The sequence below is a fragment of the Heteronotia binoei genome, chromosome 2, assembly GCF_032191835.1.
Source record: "Heteronotia binoei isolate CCM8104 ecotype False Entrance Well chromosome 2, APGP_CSIRO_Hbin_v1, whole genome shotgun sequence".
Taxonomy (NCBI): domain Eukaryota; kingdom Metazoa; phylum Chordata; class Lepidosauria; order Squamata; family Gekkonidae; genus Heteronotia; species Heteronotia binoei.
Window position 1 is genome coordinate 88,688,690 of NC_083224.1, and position 26,261 is coordinate 88,714,950.

The window sequence follows — 26,261 nt, forward strand, 5'->3', positions numbered from 1 at the left end:
TCATGTAAAAATATGCAAGTAAGTAAACAAAAGGAGTTACAAAAACTAATAGATTGTGAAGTTACTTCAAAGGTAAAATATTTGGGTATGGAGATAACATTTAAGAATATTGATTTGTTTAAAAATAATTATGAGAAGCTATGGCGTAAAATGCATGAAGATATGATAAAATTGAATAAACTTAATTTGTCATTGCTGGGAAGAATAGCTGCAATTAAAATGAATATTTTACCAAACTATTCCGATTGTGAAGGACAGCAAACAGTTTAACAGGTGGCAGAGGAAGATCTCAATACTTGTGTGGGCTGGGAAGAAACCAAGAATTAAAATGAAAATTTTAACAGATGCTAAAGAGAGAGGAGGATTCCAATTACCAGATTTAAAACTATATCATGAAGCAGTCTGCTTAGTGTGGATAAAAGAATGGGTGATGCTACTAAACAGAAAACTTTTGGCGTTGTAAGGTCATGGAAATAAATTTGGCTGGCACGCTTATATGTACTGTGGGGGAAAAAAGATGAATGGTTTTTACTTTCACCATTATATAAGAAATAATTTGTTGAATATGTGGATGAAATATAAGAAATATGGGGATGAGAGAAAACTGTTATGGATAGTGCCAGCAGAAATGATAAAAATAACAGCTGAAGCGTGTGAAGAAAAGTGGTTGTCATATAATCAGCTATTAAAAATACAAGGTGGTAAAGTAGAGCTGAAAACTGCGAAAGAGTTGAATAATAAATATGATTGGTTTCAAATGCAACAAATAAAGAGCTTGGTGGAAAAAGATATCAAAACTGAAGGAATAAGAAAAGAACAGAAATGGAAATAATTCTGCTTGGAGATTATGAAAAATTAATTTCAAAACTATATAAACTGCTTTTGAAATGGTCTACAGAAGATGAAGTAGTGAAATCTCAAATGATTAAGTGGGCAATTAATGTAAATAAAGAAATTCAAATGGAAATTTGGGAATATCTTTGAAAGAATTCTATAAAGCTTTCACCATGTCATATTATTAAAGACAACTGTTTTAAAATGATGTATAGATGGTATATAACTCCTAAAAAGTTGGCAAAGATGAACAGTAAGATGCCAGATAGATGTTGGAAGTGTAAAAAACATGAAGGTTCTTTTTACCATATGTGGTGGACTTGTGAAAGAGCAAAAAAATATTGGCAGATGATTCAACAAGAAATATTTAGGATCTTGGGATATGAAATCAAGAAAGTTGCAGAGACTTTTCTGTCGGGATCATATATGGAAAAATTTCCAAAAGAAGATAGAACTATAATTTGGTACTTGCTCTCAGCTGCTAGGACATTGTATGCGCAGTTGTGGAAGCAAGAGAGAATACCAGAGAAATGGGATTGGATCTTAAAAGTTATAACATGGAGTGAAATGGACAAATTGACAAGAATTTTAAAAGACTATGATTTAGAAACTTTTAGGTTGGAGTGGAAGAAGTTTAGAAGTTATATAGAAAAAGAGTGGAAAATAAAAGGACACTGGACAATTTGTGATAATGATTAAGTCTTAAAAGAAAGAAAAATAGAAATTTTTGTTTTATTAGTGGTACCTTTAAATATTAGTATTTTAAGTATACAACACCGTGGGGGTCAAGTAACAGGGGGAGGGGGGATTAGAAAAGTAATATATGGGATAGATAAAAAGAAGTAATTAATAATGCGAAGAATTGATTGTTACCATATGTTACTGAAATAAAATTGTTTTAAACAGAAACCAGACATTTCAGAAAACGGATATGACTATTCAGTCACTATTCAAACTTTTGAATAAAAAAGGATCACATCTATAATCTGAGTAAAACCATTCAATCCTTAAAAAAGAAAAACTACCTAAGCTAGTTTCAGTTCGTCATTATCCAAAATTCACAACAGGACTTCTATCATTGTTACAATCTGAAGCCATAAAACTGCTAAAGCCCATATTCTTGGGCTGCACAACCATTTTTTCTCTCTGCAAAGGTGGTATGTTTTCAGTTACCATATGCCATTCATCCACATGAAATGCTTCTTTTGTGTTGGCCCACAGCATGGTAGCACGCTGAGCCATTCACAGGGCTAGAATGCCTGTGAGAATAAGATGAATTCTCTTTTGATGGAGATACTCCCCATTTGCTCATGTGAAGACACTCAAAAAATTTCCATCCATCCTGAAAGCTTTCACTTCAAGTTATGTGAGCCACCTTCACTTACAGGATAGTTCAGACATTAGGTATATTATAGCAGCTGAGCAGCTCTACTGAGCAACATGAAAGAGTCTCTGCTTGCAGGAGACATCCCACAGAAGGGAACCGGCCCATCCAGGGCTCTTATCTGGCCCATGAGCAACTGATCATTACCTTTATTGCCATATTTATTTATTATTTTAGTTATTTCCCATCCTCCCCACCAAAGCAGGCTCAGGGCAACTTACATATTAATAAACTATTACTTAAAACCAATTTAACAAATATAAATAATGACAAAATAAAATAAAAATATTTAGTACAATAACAAGTGCTATACCAGCATGGGATGGAGAAAATAGAGAAATAAGTCCTTTTCTCCCTTTCTCACAATACAAGAACTCATGGGCATTCGATGAAATTGCTGAGCAGTCAGGTTAAAATGGATAAAAGGAAGTACTTCTTCACCCAAAGGGTGATTAACGTGGAATTCACTGCCACAGGAGGTGGTGGTGGCTACAAGCATAGCCAGCTTCAAAAAGGGGATTGGATAAAAATATGGAGCAGAGGTCCAACAGTGGCTATTAGCTACAGTGTGTGTGTGTATTTTGACCACTGTGTGATACAGAGTGTTGGACTGGATGGGCCATTGGCCTGATCCAACATGGCTTCTGTTATGGAGAAGATGTAAAGCAGTTCAAAGAGCTCCATTTGTTCCATTTGAGACAATATAAAACAGGGGTCCTTAACCTTTTTGAGCCTGCAAGCACATTTAGAATTCTGACACAGCATGGTGGGCACAGCAACAAAATGGCTGCCACAGCAGGCAAGACCACCCACAAAAATGATTGCCACACCTTAACTTCAGTAACACAATGTAGATTCTTGTACTGCGGTGGCAGCTCCTGCCAAAGCAACAGTTGAAAAGATGTGGACAGCCAATCAAAACTACAGTGGTCAGTTTAGAAGCCTTGCTGGGCAAAAGCCCCATCTGGCTCTCCCCAGTCCTTAAAAAGACTTGGTGGGCAAGGCATTGGCAGGCATCATGGCACCCATGAGCACCACATGGAGGACCTCTGGTATAAAATGAGGTTGAGGCAAGAATTTATTTATTATTTATGTATTCAGTTTGTATCCCCCCACTGTCATGGGACTCAGAGTGGGTCACAGCATATAATTAACAAAATTATAATGTGAATTAAAAGATATACCGGTAAGTTAAAAACAATACCAGAAATTTACAATTCATCAGATGGCACATTGCCTACCTACTTTTTCACACATTTCTTGAAGTGGCAGAAAATTATAGCAACTTTGCTGTGAAGCTATTTGGTAAATAACTTTTATTAAGGTCAACCAAAATAATGCAATGTGGTCTTAACAAAATTTTTGGTCTTAAGGAAAAATGTAATAACTTCAATGCTTGTTTTTTGCTATGGACCAATATGACTACTAGCTTTTTTTATCTACTTTTTGGAATATAATAGCTAACTATGCTTTGCTGTGTATATGTATTAAAATTAGTTCCTGTCTACAGTTTATAAGTGTAGTTAGCACATGTATGTTTGTATACTGTGGCTGAGAGAGACTAGCAAAACTGTGTGCATATGTAATGTTATCTGTGCTTAGCTCTGAAACTGAAAGAGAGGCAGATGCCTTATGACCAGGACTGGGGAGGGGTGCATGAGCTCTCACAAGATTTTAAGCTGGTTAGACAATGAGGCAATGTTAAGTCTGTATTGATCCTACTCTTTGTTCTGTATAGAGGCCACGCTGAAGCTTTCCCCTATTCTGTGATCAGTTTCTTGAGAGATGCAGAAATGGGGCGTCTAGCTTCAGAAATGGGGCTTCATTAGGTTTGCTGTGTATGCAAGCTTGGATCCATTGGAGTATTTCCACAGGCAGAAGGATTTCCATGCATGGAGTGTGACTTTCTTGCTTCTACCCTTCTGCTGCAGCCCAAAATGCCTCCCTGAAATGCTGTTCCCAGGAGTATTTGTGGCTGTAATAGGAGAGAAGAGGCAAGAATGTCACGGTCCATGGATTAAAATCTTAATGTCTGCGGAAATGCTCTGATAGATTCAGTCCTTTGAGTTTACCACAGTGTCCACGGGATTGTTTATCTGAAGTATTTGTGGAGAGGTAGGTCTAACTTGCTTATATCCATGGTAACCGAAGATGTATGATATAAATCTGCATTTAAGGGCTTGTTTTAAAAATAAGAACTTGTTTGGACCTGTCACTGTCTATTCCCATACAGCATTTTTGACATCTGCATAGCCTTATAGCTTTTGGTTTGAGTACTTGCATACAGCAGAAGGTCTAAATTTATGCATTTTATGATCTGTATATCAGACCTGAAACTCAACATCGAGGCCCTGCTTCCCATTCAGAGAATGACCTCCCTGAACAAGAAGAAGAAATCCTGGGATCAGATGATGATGAGCAGGAAGATCCCAATGATTACTGCAAAGGTGAGAAATCTTTGCTCAGAATTTTGTTGCCTGCATTTGGAATTGGAAATTAAGCCTGTAAACCTTGCGATGGAAAAGGTGAGAAGAGAGAAAGGATAGTACTAGTCTTCAGGAGCATACACAGAGGTTATCACATCAGTAGCGGTCTGGAGGATTGAGAACATGGAGGAATTTGCACCTCCTGGCTAGAACACAATTTTGCAGACAATGAAAGGCCGTCTCTGCACCTTCCTAGTATGAGTTCCATGTTGAAGACAGCTGAAGTTAGTAGGATTGGGCATAAATCTCACATTTATTGAATGGCCTTAGGGATGGAGGGTCTGGTCACTAGTCAAACACATGGCCAACTTGCTTGGTCTAGCAGGGCTCTAGATGCTTTGAAGGTTATCTTAGCAGAAGGCAGAATCAAAGGAAGCCCATGACTGGTATAGCTGTAGTGGTCAAACAGTTGTCTGTTTAGTGTGCTTACAATAGTCAGGACTCAGACTAGAACAAAAGTGATGGCATTTCTACCAGGGTGGACTTGATTTAAATAAAATTTATTTAAATCACTAGTCAGTATATAAAGTAAATAAAGACTCATTCTTGCTGGTTATTACAACCTTAATATTTACAACCTAGATGAAGGTTTCATTTTTAGGTTAATAACTTTTCATGTTAGTTTTGCAGATATATCAGAAAATTATTGATTGTTTGGTTATTTACCATTTGAAATGGATAATTACAACTAATTGCAGGGTGAACTGTCTCCAGTTTAATAGGTTAATCATTCATATTTGGATAACTTTTCTACTGTACTTTATTGGAAGGGAAAAATCAATAACAACCATTTACATTGTTTTTTTAAAAAACAATAACATTACGTAGCATATATATTCTTGTAGTAGCTTAAACTTCCACATTTGTTAACTAACATGGTAAAATAAAGTATCTTAAAAATTTAGACTGCCTACATCAGCCAGGCCCATGTGAAAAACTTAAAATACTATCTTCTGCAGCTTGCTCATCTTCATCTTCTTGTTTGTTTATGATCTGGAAAAGAAAAACAAACTTTCCTGGTTTATTAGGTCCCAAACAGTTTCTCAAAATTAATTTTGATGTTTTAGCCTATAATGGCATCTTTTGATTATAATTTTTATATGTTGCTACCCGCTTGAGCCCATTCTTGGAGAGGGTGGTTATAAATAAAAAATAATAAAGTAAATTAGAATGAACTGAGTCCAAAGAAAGAGAATATTCTTTCTATGTCACCAAAAGAAGCTACTACTGTTAAAAGGGAAATCATCACTTTGCCTGAATGAACCAGTGTGCTTAAGTGTGGTGTGACTTTCTTTAAAACATCATCAGCAGACATATATTTCTTGAATGGTTTCCCCTTAGCTCTGAAGTGTATTAAAATTGGCATTAATGGATGGGTGATTGCTGGATACCTATGTCATAGCTATTCTTTAGCACTTGTTTGGCCCTGGAGATGGTGTTTGTCCCATTAGGTTTCTTAATGCTTGTAATTTAATTCTGCTTACTCAGTTCCTTCCAGATTTCCACAGCATCAGCAATAAAACAGCATTTTTTCTGTCTTTTGTTAAAAGCTTCAGAAATGGGTTTCAGGGTGCTCAGCATATGTTCAACAATGCTGAGGATTTTGGCCAATTTTGTTCACACGCTATCATCAGACTAAAACAGTTTTTGATATATTGCTCAAAACAGTCCAGTACAGTGTTCCCGCTAACATTTTATGGGAGAATTAGCTTGATTCCACTCATTCTTTTCAAAGCAGCTGCTGCAAAATGATTGTCACAGAAGTATTTAGCAGTTTCAACAACATAAGCCTTTATTTCTGGAACACTGAATTCTTCGGCTAGGACAAGGGTGGCCAAACTTGCTTGCCATAAGAGCCACATAGAATTAACATCAGATGTTTGAGAGCTTCAAGACATGAATATCAGATGTTTGAGAGCCGTAAGACAGGAAGGAAGGATTGAAAATAGAAGGGGGAGGTGGAAAGAAAACAACTTGAAATGCATTATTCAAGCTGCCTGCTGGCTTGATTTAAAGAGATAAATGTCTTCTCCAAGTGAGCCAACAGGGCGGTGAGCACTTCAAGAGCCATACATTATATGTGAAAGAGCCACATGTGGCTCCTGATCCACAGTTTGACCACCCCTGGGCTAGGAGTTGCCTCAAATGCACACTGCAACCATGTTACTAGCTTGGTATTTTCTTTATTCTCTGTGAGCAATCTGCATGCTAGACATTTGAGTTCTTGTTCATATTTTGCTATATATTCTTGTAAGTATTCCATTGTCTATCTATTTTTTTGATGTATCAATTGTTTCTGCAAGGAAGTTGTTCCTTTCTTTTGTTATACAAACACATAAAAAAGGATCATTGTGAACATTGCTGATCAAGACTTCCATACTCTTTGTATATAATGGCAGAATTTTAGATATTGAAGCTGGTAAGGGTGGTCCTGTATTATCTTTGAGGCTTGCTTATCTATCTATCTATCTATCTATCTATCTATCTATCTATCTATCTATCTATCTATCTATCTATCTATCTATCTATCTATCTATCTATCTATCTATCTATCTATCTATCTATCTATCTATCTATCTATCTATCCATCTATCCATCCATCTATCCATCCATCCATCCATCCATCCATCCATCCATCCATCCATCCATCCATCCATCCATCCATCCATCCATCCATCCATCCTCCCTCCCTCCCCCCTCCATGCCCCCTCCTCCACCCATCATCCTCCATCTATCCATCCATCTGATTAATATCCCGTCCTCCCCCGACAGGCTCAGGCTAATAACAGTTTAAAAACATTAGCAATTTACAAACATATTAAAATTAAATATATAAAAAACATTTCCATACATATTAAAAATCCAAGATGGTAAGCTTCCGATTTTCATTATATTAGTTCAGTGAGATTGTCGATGCTGAAGGTAATAGCCACCTCCCCCTAACCATTAAAGGTGAGTTTGAATAGTTCAGTCTTACAGGCCCTGCGGAACTGTGGCAGGTCCCTGATGTTTTCGGGGAGGGCATTCCACAAAGTGGGGGCTATTACTGAGAACGCTCTGGCTCTAGTGCTGGTCAATTGAGCTTCTTTCGGTCCAGGGAAGGAGATTTTTAGACCCTGAACATAGTGCTCTCTGGGGTACGTATGGGGAAAGGCGGTCCCGAAGGTAGACAAGTCCCAGGCCATATAGGACTTTAAAGGTTATAACCAGCGCCTTGAAGCGAATCTGGAATGCCACAGGCAACCAGTGTAACGCTTTCAGCTCAGGTTGAATGTGCTCCCATACAGGTAGCTCTGTTAACAACCTGGCTGCTGCATTTTGCACCAGTTGCAGCCTCCGAAGTTGAGTCAAGGGCAGCCCCATGTAGAGGGCGTTAGAGTAGCCTATTCTTGAGGTGACCATTGCATGAATCACTGTTGCCAAGTCGTCGTGCTCCAGGTATGGAACCAACTGCCTTATCTGCCTAATATGGTAGAATGTGGATTTGGCAGTGGCTGCTACCTGGGCCTCCATTGTCAGTGAAGCTCCAGGAGCACCCCCAAGCTCTTGACCCTCGATGCTGGCGCTAATAGCACCCCATCAAAGGCTGGCAAGGGGATTTGCCTACTCAGGCCGCTGCAACTCAGGCACAGGCTTCGTATTACCTTTACAATACAATTGTAGCTCTCATACCCAATTGTGTGGGGTCTAAACTATATGTATGTGAAGAAGTTCTCACTTGAGATAGAATTATCATGGCGGTGACAATCACTGCCACAAAGGCAGTGTGAGAATATAGCGAGAATGTCCAGCCAAGGTTCTTGTGGAAAGGTTTTTAATGAGACTGCGCAGACATGTTATAGCTTTTGCTGCCAGGGAAGTCAAGTCAACAATTCAAGAACAGTGACCTTCATAACCCAGTTCCATGCAGTCCATCTCACCATGCTTGTCTCTGTTTCATATATTTTATTCTCCCTGTATATCAACCAGGTTCTTGGAACAAAAGCCTACCTTGTAACTTGTGTTCCCCCTTCGTCTCTTTTCTTTGGTGTTTTGTTACTGAAGACAATGTTGTTTATGAAGACATACTGAAGATATGTTGTTTATGGTATACAAATTTTACATGTTTCAGCTTTTAGATAATTTAGATAATAACAATCTATTATATCTTCACTTTTTTGATGCCTAAGGTTGTTCTTGATAGAAAGCTTACAGAACTAGTACAGCCATGTTCTTACAAACATAGTGTGCTTTATCGAAAGTATCCCTTCTATTTCATGTACTCAGCATTTCATAGCACTTTATGAAGCAGGTTGCAGAAATAGTCTTGTGATCTGCTAAACTGTTTTTCAGGGCCTTAAAGGCTATCATCCTCTTTCAGCTAGTAATGCTTGTTTCACAAGTAAAGTCTATCTCACAGTCACAAGGCTTCCCTTAAGGAGACAGGGAGTAGCTTGATTACCTACAGATTTTCTTGTTACTGGTCAAAAATCAGTTAATATATCCATTTTTGCCCAATGATCATTTCTCGCTAATCTAGCATTTTTTTCTTAAATTTCATTTATTTGTTGTGCTTATTCTCTTAGTATTTTGGTGGAAAAGTCAGTAGACTAATGTCAAAGAAAGAATAAAATATATAAATTGATGGTGCGGTCTCATTTGGAGTACTGTTTGCAGTTCTGTTGCTGCACCTCAAAAAGGATATTATAGCATTGGAGAAAGTCCAGGAAAGGACAACTAGAATGATTAAAGGGTTGGAACACTTTCCCTATGAAGAAAGGTTGAAACGCTTGGGGCTCTTTAGCTTGAAAAACGTAGCCTGCGGGGTGACATGATAGAGGTTTACAAGATAATGCATGGGATGGAGAAAGTAGAGAAAGAAGTCCTTTTCTCCCTTTCTCACAATACAAGAACTTGTGGGCATTCGATGAAATTGCTGAGCGGTCAGGTTAAAACGGATAAAAGGAAGTACTTCTTCACCCAAAGGGTGATTAACATGTGGAATTCACTGCCACAGGAGGTGGTGGCGGCTACAAGCATAGCCAGCTTCAAGAAGGGATTGGATAAAAATATGGAGCAGAGGTCCATCAGTGGCTATTACCCACAGTGTGTATGTGTTTGTACATTTTTTTTTGGCCACTGTGTGACACAGAGTGTTAGACTGGATGGGCCATTGGCCTGATCCAACATGCCTTCTCTTATGTTATTATGTTCTTAAAATAATTTCCAAAGCTATTGAATTTTTTACTATATGATCACAGGAGACAATAAAAGCAGATTCTCAAAAAAGTTACAGCCTTCAGGCCCATTCTGTACTCCTTGTAGATGGGCATGTGCAACTTATACCCAAAAGTAATATTTTCCATTGGTAATAGATTAGATTTTTCATTGTCTTTGTAGCTGTCTTATGGGCTGCTTCAAACCAGTTCTTTCTAGTATGCTCACCAGTGTGTTATCTCTTCAACACAGGGTATTTTTTTTCCACCTACATCAGTGGTTCCAAATCCTTTCAGTGTGGTGACCCACAAGTCCAAATTTACTAGGTATGGTGACCCATACAGGGCCAGCCCAAGTTGTTTTTTTAATGCCCTAGGCAAGTTATGACTTTGGCATCCATCTAGTTCAGCAATAGTGGCCAACCAGATATTTTTGAGAAATCCACAAACATTGCAGAAAGGGCAGAGCTTCCCCTAGTATGAACCCTAAATAACTGGTATTCCAAAGTGCACAGCCTTTGAATATGGAGGTTATATTCCAGCCTTTGACAACCTTCCTTCTCCATTACTCTAATCTTCCCTAAAATTCTAAGAAACTTGCTGTAGTAACTATCAGGACACATTTTACATGTTTTATCTTTAATCAGTATGCAGTGTAGAAAAAATACTAACAAATGTATGACATAGAAGACAACTGTTTTTAGGGTCAGATCTTGGTTTCAAAATTAGTTTTTCCAGCCCATCCTTCTATGTCAGGAAGCTACCCTTACCAGTCAGTGGGCTCTTTTCTGCAACTTTATGGAAAATGTTAATTGTATTTTTAGCAGCCAGTATTTACTAGCATGTAAACTGGGGGTGGGCAAACTGTGACTTGAAAGCCACATATGGCTCTTTCACACATTGTGTAGCTCTCAAAGCCCCACCGCCCCATTAGCCAGCTTGGAGAAAGCACTTCTCTCTTTAAATAACTTCTCGAAGCCAAGCCAGCTGGAGGCTTGGAGAATGCATTTAAAGTTAAAACCTTCCTTCCTTCCCTCCCTCCCTCACCTGATGTTCATGTCTTGCTGCTCTCAAACATTTGATGTTTATTTTATGTGGCTCTTACATTAAGCTAGTTTGGCTACCCCTCATGTAAACTCTTCCTTGGGCAGCCAAGAAGTTCTGCAGGGCCCTAATGTTCTGTACTGTGACTTGAGATAAACTTTTTTTGCAAAGTATCTACAGTGGTAATGCCAAGAGTTTCCATTGCTGCTGAGATAGTCGTGATAGCAGTCTTTTAATTCTGAAACCCCTAGCCTGGCAGTAACATGTAGAGTTTTATGGAGCCCAGTATTTCTATCTCACAGTAGATTCCTTTTTTAGGTGGGTAGGGAGGTTATGGGCCAGGTGGTGATAAACAGCATTATGTCATATAACAGGGTTGCCACTTTCTGGAAAGTCAGGGAAATGGAAATTGGTCAGGGAAATTGGTCTGAAGTCAGGGAAAATCAAGCAGTGGATTTTAGACCTGCTGCTGCAAGAACATGATCTGTTCTTGTGGCAACTGGAATACAGAAGTAGCAGAATACAAGTAAAACTTAATGATGCCCTTTCCCAGCGCCACCTTTTTCTCAGCTCCACCCCCAGCGACCAGCCTAATGTGTTCGTTGAGCTCTTTCTCTCTGCATGATTTCCAAGGTTTGCCTGTAGCATTTGCAAAGCAAGGCTAGTTTAAATGTTTAGCAGTATACAAACTTTAAACATCTAACTGTTTTCATCCCTACCTGCTAGTGCTGCATTTAGCTTACATATAAAGATAAGCATGTTTTTGGGTCATGCTTGTGTATGGAATGGACACCATAAGCAACAAGAAGAAATTCAGAAGAAAGAAGAAATTTGTGGGACAAATTAAACATCTTGCAAATGCGAAAAAAACTGTGAGAAGAAGCCAAAATGGAAGAGGAAACAATTGATGAGAAACTGAAAGAGTTACAAAATAAAAAGAGAAAATTGTAGAAGTGATAGTTTTATATCTTAAATCTTCAATCTTTAAAAAAAGATTACTTGTATTCTAATTTCTAACTTGATTATTACTGCAATTTCAAAACTATAAGTTTCATAATGTGGCTTCAGAGAAACCATTTTAGATAGAATGTTTGTAGAATTTCTAGTGTACCTTTTAAACAATAACAAAAATGTTATGTCATTTGTTAGCATTCAGAGTTTACTTGAATTGAAGTTTGTATCTTGGTGTAAGTTTTGGTGCAATTGCAAAACAAAGGTTGCTGCAGTTATTGTTGAAAGAAGCTGATATTAAATCTCTTACTTCAACAAATATTTTTGCAGTTGAGACTTGTGTAGTTGTAGAGTGGAACATTTCATTAATGGCCTTGCATTAATGCAACATGACCTATTCATTTTTTTAATTTGTGGTTATATTTTAATGGTGGTCAGGGAAATTGACAAATGTTGGTCAGGGAAATAAAAAATAAAATTTTAGTGACAACTCTACATAACATCAGAGACCAGATACCCTATAGTTCCAGTCCAGTTGTAAGGCAGTATTTTGTAGGCCCATTTCTCACTTTTCTATATACTGTATTTTTCAGTCCATAAGACGCTCCGGACCATAGGACGCACCTTCCTCCTGGGGGGCGATCCGCTGCCTCCGCCTCCGATCCCGGCGCTTCCCCCGCGCCTGCCTGCCTGGCTTCAGCTCTGCTTCCAGCAAGTGCTGCGATTGCTCCACACTGCCCCCACTGCAAACCCAGCGCTTCGCGAGCGCCGGCTGCAGAGGGGGCAGCATGCTTCCTCCGTGCCTGTCTGCCTGGCTCCAGCTCTGACACTTACAGCAAGCGCCTGGATCGATCCCCTCCGCCCTCCGATCCCGGTGCTTGCTTTAAGCATCACAGCTGGAGCCAGGCAGACAGGCACGGAGGAAGCATGCTGCCCCCTCCGCAGCCGGCGCTTGCGAAGCACTGGGTTTGCGGTGGGGGGCAGCGTGGAGCAATCCCAGCGCTTGCTGGAAGCAGAGCTGGAGCCAGGCAGGCAGGCGCGGGGGAAGTGCTGGGATCAGAGGCGGAGGCAGCGGATCGCCCCCCCCCCTTCCCGGAGGAAGGTACGTCCTATCATCCCTTCACTCCATAAGACGCACACACTTTCCCCCCCACTTTTTTTTGGGGGGGGAAGTGCGTCTTATGGTCCTAAAAATACGGTAATTCAGGAGCTGTTACTTTAGGGTACACATTTGCAGTTCCTTTTCAGCAACAAGAGGCAAAACTGGAGGTGGCATAATAGCTAGAGTTGTGACACCTTAAAATGCAAAAATAAAATAAAACAGGGTATTACCCCAAATATATGAAAAACATGGTTGCATTGAGGAGTATTATTTGTGAAGAATAGTCTTGAGTCTTGCATTCCAATTATGTTCCCACTTTCATTAGTTAAGTTATAATCTAACCACCAGGTATTATTGATACTACAAGTAACTTGGCTATTCTGCTTTCCATGTGGGATGCCCCAGTTTTCTCCTGAATAATAATTTAAGGAATGCACATGATTGAGCTGCCTCCTTACCTGATATCCTTGAGAGGTCTAGTTGCTGTGGAGAGCCAGTTTGGTGTAGTGGTTAAGTGTGCGGACTCTTATCTGGAAGAACTGGGTTTGATTCCCCACTCCTCCACTTGCACCTGTTGGAATGGCTTTGGGTTAGCCAAGGAGTTGTCCTTGAAAGGGCAGCTGCTATGAGAGCCCTCTCAGCCCCACCCCACCCCACAGGATGTCTGTTGTGGGGGGAGAAGATATGGGAGATTGAAAGCCACTCTGAGTCTCTGATTCAGAGAGAAGGGCGGGGTATAAATCTGCAATTCTTCTTCTTCTACTATTGGTGAATAAACAGGAGGGGCATCCCCTCTTGGGGACGCTGTCCACCTATTGATGGTTAACAGATAAGAATTGGTGTGCACCTTGTTTTGCATGCCTTCTTGCATAGGTCTTGACCCATTCAGATAGGAGGATTGGATAGTTAACATCAGGTAGCCTTTCAGCCTTTTATGCACACCTAACATCAGCTTTTGTCAGCTTGGCTAATAAGGTTTGCATGATATTTTAAAAATGAATTTCAAATCTAAGCAGGGCCAACATGCATACTAATAACTGATATTTGCAACAAAGGAATACCAACGACTTCACTGTATATGAGTATTATTTGGCTTACCTCTGAAGGCTTATCTCTTCTTCAAGATTCTGTAGTCTGGTCCTCACTCATTTGAGACACAGTTTGATGTAGGCTCCGTGAAAGGAGTCCTGCAAGTGTAGTTGCAGCAAATAGGATGAGAACTCACCAAACACTGGATGTCCTGATCAATACTCCCACTAAGCTGTGGAGTCTTGTGAGCAAAAATTGAACTTTCTGAGCTGCTGCATAAATTGCTCTGGGGCCATTTTTTCTGCACTAAAACAAAAATGTGTGAGCCGGAGACTAAAAAAGACTAGCTCTCACTAACTCAGAGAGAATGCTGGTCCTGATATAGTACTCTCTTACTCTGTTCAGTGTTCTAAGAATCCAAACAAATAGCACAACATTAGTGCCTGGATAGACATGCAGTAGGCTTACTGCCCTTTTTAAAGTGTCTGAGTTCTGCAGCTCAAAGGGAAACCAGATTAGTTTTATGCTTGTTGGCATGAGAAATTTCATGGTCAGATGCTTTGACAGGTTCCTGGTTTTTCAGATGCAAATAGCACCTGGACTCATCTACTTCTGGGGCTAAATTTCTGTTACAAACTTTGTACTGCTCCACTTCTAGAGTAAGCCTTTCTGTAGTCCCATCTGGTGTGGCAACTTTCTTGCATTGTGTGACCTTCAACCACAGCTGTGGGAGTAATGAGGAGAACAGGAAATAGACATTTTCATTGTAGTTCAAACATGGTTTTCCATTAATTTATTTTGACCAGGGCTCACTTTTCAGATTGTATCTAATGGCATGGTTGAATCAGGGCAGGAACAAAGGCACCATTTACCTATGTGTCTGGTTAAATCTTTGTAAAGATCAATGCACCAGACTCATGGATTCAAGTCACAAATTGGGATGAGATGAGCACAGCTGAATAGAAGAGAGAGAACTGTGCTATCACTGATAAGGTGAGCATTCATGCAGATACGATACTGCACAGCTGCTCCATCAAACAAAAACTTGACAGAAGTAATACTTTGAATTTTTTTTATGTCCACCATTTTACTTCTTTTTTTAAAAGAAAAAAGTTGACAAAAGATTTCCAAAACAAAAAACGGTCCATCTGTGAAGAGCTTCCTGTCCAGATTAATAAAGACAACGCAATCAGGGAGCTATTTGTCAGAGGGCTCCAGCATTCAGTGTAGCAGGAGCATTGCCCCAGGGAGGTGTGATGAGCTGCCAAAAGAAAATTTCATTTTAGTTAGATGTACAGATGCTGAGTCTTAAGTTTTCAGCAACATGGAAATTTTCAGAAACATGGAAATTTGTGGAGAACAAGATTACAAGAATGTCAGAGTTTAACAAGATCACAAGAAATTTCAAAGAGTCCTGAGCAATAGGATCTAATGAAACTGAGAAAATTGACCAGTCTGTGCTGCTTAGCCATAGACTGGGTTAAAGTCCAAGAGCAAACTTGTCCTCATGGCAGAACAAATGAAAGGCTTGAAATAGTCAGAAATGCCCAGGTCAGGGACTGCATCTTACAACAGCACTACAGACAAGATTAGAATTTCAATAGCCAATCCATATACAAAAGAACCTCCTCAGGAAAGCTCCTCCATTAATTAGCATGTCACAGCCTGGGAAGTTCCTACAAGATACTCAGCCCTACTCCGCCTTCCTGAGTAAATGTAAATCACCCGACTACCATCTTCTCACTTTGTCCTAGAGAACTCCAGTTTTCTGGGTTATACCTCTGAGGATGCCAGTCACAGTTGCTGGCAAAACGTTAGGTCTCACAATGTCAAGACCACAGCCATACAGCCCAGAAAATCTACAACTACTAATAAACTCTGGCCATGAAAGCCTTTGACAACATATTCCGGTTAAAATTTATATAGCTGTGTCATAGTCAGTATGTTCTGGTTTTTCTCTTTTTTTTCCAGGATTGCTTCTTTAGGCCAATTGGCTTCAACTTTTTTATATTTTTCTAAACTGGTTTTTAGGCAATGTGAGCATAAGGAGTTAACCATAAGAATAACATTTTTCAGTTCTTCTGGGTATTTATTAGGGTACTCATTTACTTTGGGAAATCTTTGCTTAGAACTTGTAGCTCACTTTTCTGGGCCTGCTCTGTTTGATTTGTCCAAGGATTTATTTCATATTCCATTCCAGATTTTTGGTTTCACATTTCAGGGCAAGCATACATTTTTCAGAGTATCACCTTAAAAGTGTCCATTTGGTCATAAACATTGTTACTCCTCAGGACTTAAAGATCTTATCACAGACAATCAAGAAGGGGAGAAACCTGAGCCTGTAGTTTAGTTGTTGCTTAATTACTGTTTCTAGGCAGGGGGGGGGGGGCAGATGGAGCATTGCACACAATAGGCAATTTAGACAATGTTAGAGGCCTGTCCTCAGCAAATTTAGCCATAAGGTCTTCTATTTTTTTCTTCAGTTTTTCTTGGGTATTGGTGTGACTAGCCATAAGGGATTCAGAATGCCATTGTTTGCCCTCATCCTCCCACAAATACCATGCATGTAGCTGATGGGGGTGGATAACTGATAATATTCCCCTGAGGTGTTAATGTCTTGTTTAAAGATACTTTACTAGGAAAGTGGAGGTTTCCATCTGGGGTTGAATAACCATCCCATTTCCCCAAATATGTGGTCAGTGAGGTCAATTTCCTGAATATGTGGCCATGTCTGTAAGACTGTTTACTGTGTGGTTCCTGTTTTGTATTGTCTATTTTTATGATATTACTAGGCCCGTTGTGAAGAAAAAATACAATGGGCTCTAGAAGGAGGCTCTGGGCAAGTTCCTGCCACCCTTGCTGTCTTCCCACCCACCTAAGTGAAGGCATTAACTTCCCCTCACCTCAGGAGGAGCTTATCTCTGCTATCTAGAGAGCAATTGTAAATCTGAGTGATCTCCAGTGGTTCCCTAGGAGGAAATTGCATTTTCCCTTTCTGAGGTCCCACCCCTCCGCAGGTCCCATTCCTTAAATATCCATGAATTTCCTAGTCTGGAGTTGGCAGCCCTATCTCCTTCCCTTTATCTGCCTCTCTGACTTAAGCTTTCCATCTCCTTCCCCCTCTCTGCAGCCTCTACATAGGTTGTCTTTCTCCACAGTGAGGGGGGAGGAAACCAAAGCAGCTTGCATCATTCTTCTCTCACAACCCTGTGAGGTGGGTTAGGTTGGAAGTCTGTGGCTGGTCCAAAATCACTCAGGTTCCACAGCAAGGACCTGGGTCTGGCAGACCCCACTCTGAAGCCCTAACTGCTGTGCCCTCCTCAAACTCTACCACAGAATCTTCAGGAATTTCTCACCAACCTGGAACTGGCAGCCATAGTCAGCACTGGGCCCAGTAAGTTCTGCCTCAGAGGCCTGTAATAAGACCTTTCAGACCAAAAGTTTATCTTTGACAAACTGTTTAATAGGGAGTTCTCAGCCATTGCATCAGCTGACAGCATTGTCCTCTCCTCTGCCCCCTTTGATCTGAACAACAACCCCATGAGGCAGGTTAGGCTGGTGTGAAATCACTCAGTCAACTTCTACAGCCTTCACCTGGAGATTGGCAACAGTGGTTTCCCAGGAGGAAAGGCTTCCCTCAGAGGCCTGTAGTGATACCTTAGGAATTTCTGACCAACCTGGAAAGATATAACTAAAGGCCTCTGAGTGAGTGCTCCCCAGCCTTGCTGTCATCCCACCCAAGTGAAGGCATTCACTGCCCCCCCCCCTCTGGACTTCCTACAACAGGCCCTGAGGAGAAGTAGTACTGATCAGTAAGCTCCCTGTCAGCAGATAACTGTCCCCCTTGAAGGTCAGCGGCCTTCTGCTGGGGTTCTTGCCTGATGGGACTGGTGGTGGCAGGGGAGAGCAGAATCAGCCAATGGCACAGCAGAGACAGTGTGAGCCAATCCTGTGCAGGGTACATACAACGAATGAAAATCCTCAGAATTGCCACCACGGTTGGGCTTTTATTTATAATTGATTTTAACTCTGTTGTTTTACTGTTGTAAGCTGCCCTGAGCCTGCTTGTGGGATAGGGTGGGATATAAATCCAAAAATTAAATTAAGGCCATAATTATTTTGCATGTATTGGCCTGGGGGTTCCCTTGATTCTCTTAGAAGGAACTTTAGACTGACTTGAACCCATACCAGCACCCAGGGGTCGTTTTGTAGAAAAACATATGGTGGAGCTCATTATCATAACTCATTAGCATATGCCCCCTACCAGCCAAAAGCAACCCAATGCAAGAAAGGAGAGCCCCTGGCGAGCGAGGCCTGCTTGGGCTGGCTAGAGATACAGCCAGCCCAAGCAGGCCTCGTTCACCTGGGGCTCTCATTGGCCGCCCCCCTCCACAGTCAAAAGGCCAGCAAGCCACCCACCACCCAAAATCACATAAGAAGTGGAGAAAGGGTGGTGTGGGCTTCTCCAGGGGGGTAGTGAAGGCTGCTGGAGGTATGGCAAAGCTCCTGGTCGCTGGTGGCTGCCTGCTCTCCTAAGCCAGGGATTGTTATGCAGCTGCATCTACTATTTAATGGACAAGGCAGGTTGGGAGGAGGAGGGGGAACCCTCAGAAAGGTTCAGGAGCTGCACTCCTGTGAGCTCCTGCTGAATTCAAGGCCTGCCAGCACCATACCAGAACCAAATCCTAAGGACTATCCAGAAAGGGATTTAAGGAAAATTAGTCCAAAGGTAAAATAGAGTCAGTCACGGTTGGTAGCTACTTCCAGAACCAAAAACAAGAGCCAAAAAAGAATTCATCAGCAGACCAGACCACAAAGGGGGTCGATTGGTTTAGCTGTTCAGCTCTTTTGACCATTACTCCTGCCTCTGTGCAAGAGACACTCCCCTTGGAGAATTCTCCCAGGATGCCCAACTGGAATGGCTAGTTGTCATAGCGGTTAGCAAGCAAGTTGGAGCTGTATCGCCAAGTCCCATCCTTGTTGCCAATTTGTCAAAGAAAGACTATAATTATCCAAAGCTGTTGAATTCTTTATTGTATGATAACAGGAGATAGTAAAAAGCAGACTCTTAGAAAAGTTACAGTTTCCAGGCCTATTTAATGTAAGATGGGCATGAGTAACTCAAATGAAAAAGTAACATTTTCCATTCCTGACAAACTTTCTGCTTCCTTTCTCAGTAGACGTCTTATAGATTGCTTCAAACACATTTTTTCTAGAGTAGTGTTATCTCCTCAATACAGCATATTCCTTTTTCACCTATGTGATCTCTTCATCTAGCCCTAATGGAGACTTCAGCAGACTTAACATGTCTGAAGTCAGGCTAAGACAAATTTTCTTCTACACAAGAGAATTTTTTGAAGTGGCAATTCCAGCTTGGTGTAGTGGTTAAGTGTGCGGACTCTTATCTGGAAAAACCAGGTTTGATTCCCCACTCCTCCACTTTCACCTGCTAGCATGGTCTTGGGTCAGCCATAGCTCTGGCAGAGATTGTCCTTGAAAAGGCAGCTGCTGTGAGAGTCCTCTCAGCCCCACCCACCTCACAGGGTGTCTGTTGTGGGGGAGGGAGATAAAGGAGATTGTGAGCTGCTCTGAGACTCGAGTGGAGGGTGGAATATAAATCCAATGTCATTTTCTTCTTCATCTGCAGTTAGTCACATTGGTCTGTTTATTTGTTCCACAGCCAGTGTACAAAAAAGAGCAGTATGCTATATAGGTGATAAAGGAAATATGCTTGTTAATCCATTGAGACTGCTTTTATTTAAAAAGCTTATTTGGGCTTCTTTGCACAATACCCAAAATGAAGTCATTATGAGTCTGTCAGTAGCAACATTGTCAAGTTAGCGTGAAGTTAAAGCTATGTGGGCATATTTGTGAGTACCAGTATAGCAGTACATACCCTAACCTAATAATTCTTCTTTATGTTTCCAGGGGGCTACCATCTTGTAAAAATAGGAGATCTTTTCAATGGAAGATACCATGTGATCCGGAAGCTGGGATGGGGACACTTTTCTACAGTGTGGTTGTCTTGGGACATCCAGTAAGTTTTTATTCTTGGGATGGGCTTTCTCCTTTGTTCAGGAAGTTGTTACAGACCACCAACACAAGACTTTTTCTATAAATAGATAATCCTATAGATATAAAAGACAAGCCATATTGGCAACAACTTGCCTACCCTCCCATTGGGTGAGCTGCAGTCACTCAGTCTCCACAGAGAGCAACCCCTTTCTCCAGCCCAGGACAGACACGGATTGGGCCACTGGAGAAGCTATGTTTGCACCCTATTGGCCCATCCCACCGGGTCCTCAATTTTCTGTCAGTAGCTGTTACTAGGCAACCGTAGTGTTTCAAGCTTGGTTCTGTCAGTAAAAGACAGCTCAGCAGCACTCAGAGAAGTTTACAGGCCTATTTTGGCCTTTGAGAAAGAACTCGTTGGGATACCCAGGGACAGTCCTGGCTAGGGTTGCCATCTCCAGGGAAATGTATGGAGTCTAAGGAAGCCAGAGTTTGGGGAGGGGAAAGGCCTCAACTGAATATAATGCCATATAGTCCACCCTGCAAAGCAGTTATTTTTTTCCAGGGGGAGAGATATCTGTTGTCTGTAGTTCAGTTGTGATACCAAGAGACTCCACCTGGAAGTTGGCTGCCCTAGGCCTGGAGCACCCTCTCGTTGACTTGATGCCACCTGACTGGCACGACTTAACTAGGCCTGGCTTCTTGCTACTGTACAGCAGTAGCCCTCCATGGCAGCCAGTGTGGTATAGCAGTTAGTGCTTTAGAGCAGGATCTGCTGGACCCAGGTTCTTGCTGTGGAAGCTGACTGGATGATTTTGGACCAGTCCAAGACTTTCAGCCTAACCTGCCTCACAGGGTTGTTGTGCAGATCAAAAGACGTAGAGGAGATTGATGTAAGCTGCTTTATTTATTTACGTTATATTTTTATCCCACCTATTCTATGCAGACTCAAGGCGGCTAACAATAAACAGTAAGCAATATTAAAACAAACAATCAGATAAATTGCAATGGTGTTACTTCAGGCATATAATATTTCCTTTCTCAACGTGTACAGATTCTAGGCAGTTAGTACTAAAGTTGGATAGATCCAGATGTGGTGGCAGCCCTCTCCCGTTAGATGTCATATGCTATCCAAAACAGTTCAGTCTTGCAGACCCTGTGAATCTGCGATAAGTCCCGCAGGGCCCTGATGGCTTCTGGGAGGGTGTTTCAGAGTATTGGGGATGCAATCGAGAAGGCTCTTGCTCTGGTGAAATTAAGCCTAGCCTCTTTTAGCCCAGGGACAGCCAAAAGATTTTGAGAGCTTGATCAAGGTGCTCTCTGGGGAACCTGTGGGGCAAGGCGGTCCTGCAGATAGGTAGGTCCTAGGCCATATAGGGCTTTGAAGGTTAATACCAGGACCTTGAAACGGATTCGGTACGCAACAGGCAGCCAGTGCAGTGCTCTCAGCACAGGCTGAATGTGCTCCTGCCGGGGAAGCCCCATTAGCAGCCTGGCTGCAGAGTTCTGCACCAGCTGCAGCTTCTGAATCTGAGTCAAGGGCAGCCCCATGTTGAGAGCATTACAGTAATCAATTCTCAAGGTGACCGAGGCTTGGATCACCATTGCTAAGTCGCCACGCTCAAGGTAGGAGACCAACTGCTGTGTTTGCCAAAGGTGGAAAAAAGTGGCTCTGGCAGTGGCTTCTACCTGGGCCTCCATAGTTGTGTTTAAAACAGTTTTATTCAGTAATATATGGTAACAATCAATTCTTTGCATTGTTAATTACTTCTTTTTATCTATCCCATATATTACTTTTCTAAACCCCCCCTCCTCCTGTTACTTGACCCCGCCGGTGTTGTATACTTAAAATACTAATATTTAAAGGTACCCTTAACTAATAAAACAAAAAAAATCTATTTTTCTTTCTTTTAAGACTTAATCATTATCAAAAATTGTCCAATGTCCTTTTATTTTCCACTCTTTTTCTATATAACTTCTAAACTTCTTCCACTCCAACTTAAAAGTTTCTAGATCCTAGTCTCTTAAAATTCTTGTCAATTTATCCATTTCACTCCATGTTATAACTTTTATAATCCAATCCAAGCTCCGTTTTACAGGCCCTACGGAAGGCTAATAAGCCAGGTAGGGCTTGGATCTCTGAAGGGAACTGATTCCACCAGGTCGGGGCCAGGACTGAAAAAGCCCTGGCCCTAGTTGAGGCAGGGCAGGCGTCTTTTGGGCCGGGGATGCCCAACAGATGTTGGGAGGCCGAATGTAACGACCTCCTGGGCATATATGGATTGCCTTTGGTCCCCATAACTGGATTGCCTTTGGTCCCCGTTGTGGAGGAAGACTGTATTTTTCCTAGATAGAGGCTGCAGGGAGGGGGAACGAGATGGAAAGCTGAAGTCAGATCACTTCCTCTACAGAAAATGGCCTCCTTCAGGTGCATACTCTTTGGTATACCATAACATGACCTTAGAAGGCATCTGGATCAAGGTGGGTCAGCATTGCTATTGCTGTTAGACCTTTTGGCAGTGTTTGACATGGTTGATTATGATCTAATGACCCACTGCCTTGCCGACATTAGAGTTCAGGGGATTGCCTTACAGTGGTTCTCTTCCTGTCTCCATGGTCAGGGACAAAGGGTGGCAGTTAGTGAGCAGACTTCCCTGCAACATTCACTTGAATGTGGTGTACTGCAGGGAGCTATTCTCTCTCCAGTGATGTTTAACATCTACATGTGCCCCCTTGCCTAGATTGCCCGAGGTTTTGGGCTGGGTTGTCATCTTACAGAAAATGGCCTCCTTGAGGTGCGTACTCTATGGTATACCATAACATGACCTTAGAAGGCATCTGGATCAAGTTGGGTTAGCGTTGCTATTGCCGTTAGACCTTTCGGCAGTGTTTGACATGGTCAGTTACGATCTAATGACCCACCGTTTTGCTGACATTGAAGCTCAAGGGATTGCCTTACAGTGATTCTCCTCCTTTCTCCACGGTCAGGGACAATGGGTGGCAGTTGGCGAGCAGACCTCTGTGAGACATTCACTTGAATTTGGTGTACTGCAGGGAGCTATTCTCTCGCCAGTGATGTTTAACATCTACATGCGCCCCCTTGCCCAGATTGCCCGAGGTTTTGGGCTGGGTTGTCACCAGTATGCATATGACACCCAGCTCTATTTGATGATGGATGGCCATGCAGACGCTACCCCAGATCATCTGACCAGGCCACTAGAAGCTGTGGCTGGCTGGTTGCAATTAAGCTGGCTGAAGCTTAATCCAACTAAGACGGAGGTTTTGTACCTGAGTCAGGGGGGATTAAGATCGGACATCCAACTTCCCACCTTGGATGGTGTTCCTCTTGTACCATCCCAGAATGTGAGGAGTTTGCGCGTGATGCTGGACTCTCAAACTCCATGTCTCCCTTTCCATGGAGGCCCAGGTCACAGCAGTTGCACATTCTGCCTTTTATCACCTTCGGCAGGCCAAACAGCTAGCGCCCTATCTGACTCCCCAGGACTTAGCTACAGCGATCCATGCAATGCTTACTTCCAGGTTGGACTACTGTAACTCGCTCTATGAAGGCTTGCCCTTGGGGCTGATCCAGAAACTCCAACTGGTGCAAAACGCAGCAGCATGACTGTTAACTGGATTGCCTTTACAGGCAAGCAGTTGGCCGATGCTGTGCAAATTGCACTGGTTACCAACTGAGTGCCGGATCCACTTCAAGGTTCTAGTACTGACATTCAAAACCTTACGTGGCCTGGGACCGACATACCTGCGGGACTGCCTCTCCCCATATGAGCCCCATAGACTGTTGTGATCTGCCAACCAATGTCTTTTGGCCATCCCTGGCCCAAGGGACATCCGACTTGCCTCGACCAGGGCCAGGGCTTTTTTGGCCCTGGCCCCGACCTGGTGGAATCAGCTCCCCATGGATATCTGGGCCCTACAGGACTTGCTTCCGTTCTGTAAGATCTGTAAGACGGAGCTATTCCGCCAGGCTTTTGGTTGAGGCAAGCAGACGTCCTTCCATCCTACTGTTTATATCTATTGTCCTCCCCCACAATGGGCCAAATACTATGACTTAATCTGTAAATTGCGCCCGCCTGTGTATATATTATTGAGTTATGTTTTTAATTGAATATTTTTAAGCTGTTTCTGTATTTTAACTGTTTTATTGTGACTGTAATCCGCCCTGAGCCAATATGGGAAAGGGCGGAATATAAATCTACCAAATAAATAAACAAACACAACCATGCCAGCCCCACCTCCACCCCCCAAAAAAATCACGCCACAAGAACATGTGGATGCTAAATGCTGCAAGGCCAAATATGACAGAAAAAGGAGGCAGCAATACACTGCAGTTGAAAGGAAAGCTGAGCTTCAGTGTCTGCATGATTGTCATCATGCTATGACACCATAGCAAGTTGATGCTGAGTGTCCATGGCCGGGGCACTTGCCCATAGCCTCTTTCTAGAGCCCATTGTATTTATTCTCACAATGAGCCTTATTCCTTAGTAATATATATTCAGGTCAGATCCTTATTGTTTCTTATATATGTGCATTCAATTTCTTCAAGGTCATTTTTTCACATACCTTACAATTATTTTGTTTAGGGGAGATCCGGAAGCTGGTTCTGTTGTTTTGGGGGATGATCCTAATATTCTTTTTTCTTTTTTGGGGGGGGGGGGCATTTGTGAATTTCCTGCATTGTGCAGGACAACATTTCCCATTTGCTGGGTCCTGACCCGGCACCAGGTCCTGGACGTCTCAATACCGGGTTGCACGTAAGCTCAATGCAGCACCGCCATTGCTGGTCTTGCTGCACTGACCTGCTGTAGAGGAATGGACACTCTGATAACATTGATGCCTGAAGCTGATGAGCTCCTGGTGCTCCTTGGCAGCTGTTCTCTTTTGTGTGCAGCTCTGTCTTCTGCAGAATAATTAAGTCTGGGCTTCCCTAACCATTTAAACAACACAGTGGAGTGTTTAAATGGGGGGGGGGGAGATCGCCTGCCTTTGCAGTTTCCTCACAAGCCAGGAAGACAGCAAAGGCAGCTCTCGGGCTTCCCTCCCCATTTAAACACCACAGAGGGAGGGTGAAGGGAGGCAAATTTTAGTTGGCCACAAAGGAGAAGTGTAAAAATAATCGTGCCATGGGGGGGGGGGGAGTTTGGGAAACCCTGGTACAGGGGATTGGACTAGATCAGCGGTCCCCAACATTTTTGGTACCAGGGACCGGTTTTATGGAAGACAATTTTTCCACGGACTGGAGGAGGAAGGGTCAGTGGTTTTGGGATGATACAATTGTGCACTTTATTTCAGAGAGTTCTGAGAGAGAGCAGAGAAGCTCTGAGAGAGAGCAGAGAATAAGTGATATAAGGTTTGGCTAAGCAGATGGGGAAGTTGCTGAGAATTTCTGAGTTTGTGTGACTGCTGAAAATTCTGATTTTGTGGTTGCTGGGGAACTGCTATCTGGTTTGAGTGGCATGAAGGTGATTGAAGGTGATTGTTGCTGATTGATTAGGAGTGGCTGTGTTCCCCACCCTCTGTGCATTATTAAGCTGAGCCTTGCCGGAGGCTGAGCACATTTCAGAGAGTTCTGAGAGAGAGCAGAGAATAAGTGATATAAGGTTTGGCTAAGCAGCTGGGGAAGTTGCTGAGAATTTCTGAGTTTGTGTGATTGCTGAAAATTCTGAGTTTGTGGTTGCTGGGGAACTGCTGTCTGTTTGGCTTGAGTGGGCTGAAGGTGAAGGTGATTATTGCTGATTGATTAGGAGTGGCTGCATTCCCCACCCTCTTTGCATTATTAAGCTGAGCCTTGCCAAAGGCACGAGCCTGTGGCGCGAGCCGAAGGGTGAGAGCTAAAGGGCTCTTGGTCTGGGGGCTGTGTAACGACCAGGAACTCAGATCCCTAATTTCCTTGTGCTCCCAATAAGGTAAGTTGACCCTCCAAAAGGGGAGCCACATAAACAAACAGGATTTAAAGGGGACTGTATATTTTTTTAAAAAAAGCTATCATGAAGGTAGAATGCCAGCAGGGGGGTGGGCACTTTCCAGTGTTTTGCACTGAGTGTCACATGTATGACTATCTGCCCACAGGACAGAAGTCTTGGGTGTGTTCTCGATGCAAGGAGCTCCTGGTCCTCAGGGAACGAGTTCGTACCCTTGAGGCTGAGGTGACTGACCTGGAGAAGCAGAGACAGTCAGTTAGGCACTTGGGGAAGACTCTCGGG

At 42.3% G+C, this 26,261-nt stretch overlaps 1 protein-coding gene across 2 annotated transcripts in view; it reads left to right on the top strand.

Moving 5' to 3' along the window:
- SRPK1 (SRSF protein kinase 1) overlaps window positions 1–26,261 on the top strand; it is a 75,680-nt gene that overhangs the window by 15,920 nt on the left and 33,499 nt on the right. For both annotated transcript variants that reach the window (XM_060231538.1, XM_060231540.1), the window contains 2 exons: window positions 4,547–4,665; window positions 19,954–20,062. In XM_060231538.1, coding sequence (XP_060087521.1) covers window positions 4,547–4,665; window positions 19,954–20,062 — 228 coding nt within the window. The remainder of the gene's footprint in view (window positions 1–4,546; window positions 4,666–19,953; window positions 20,063–26,261) is intronic.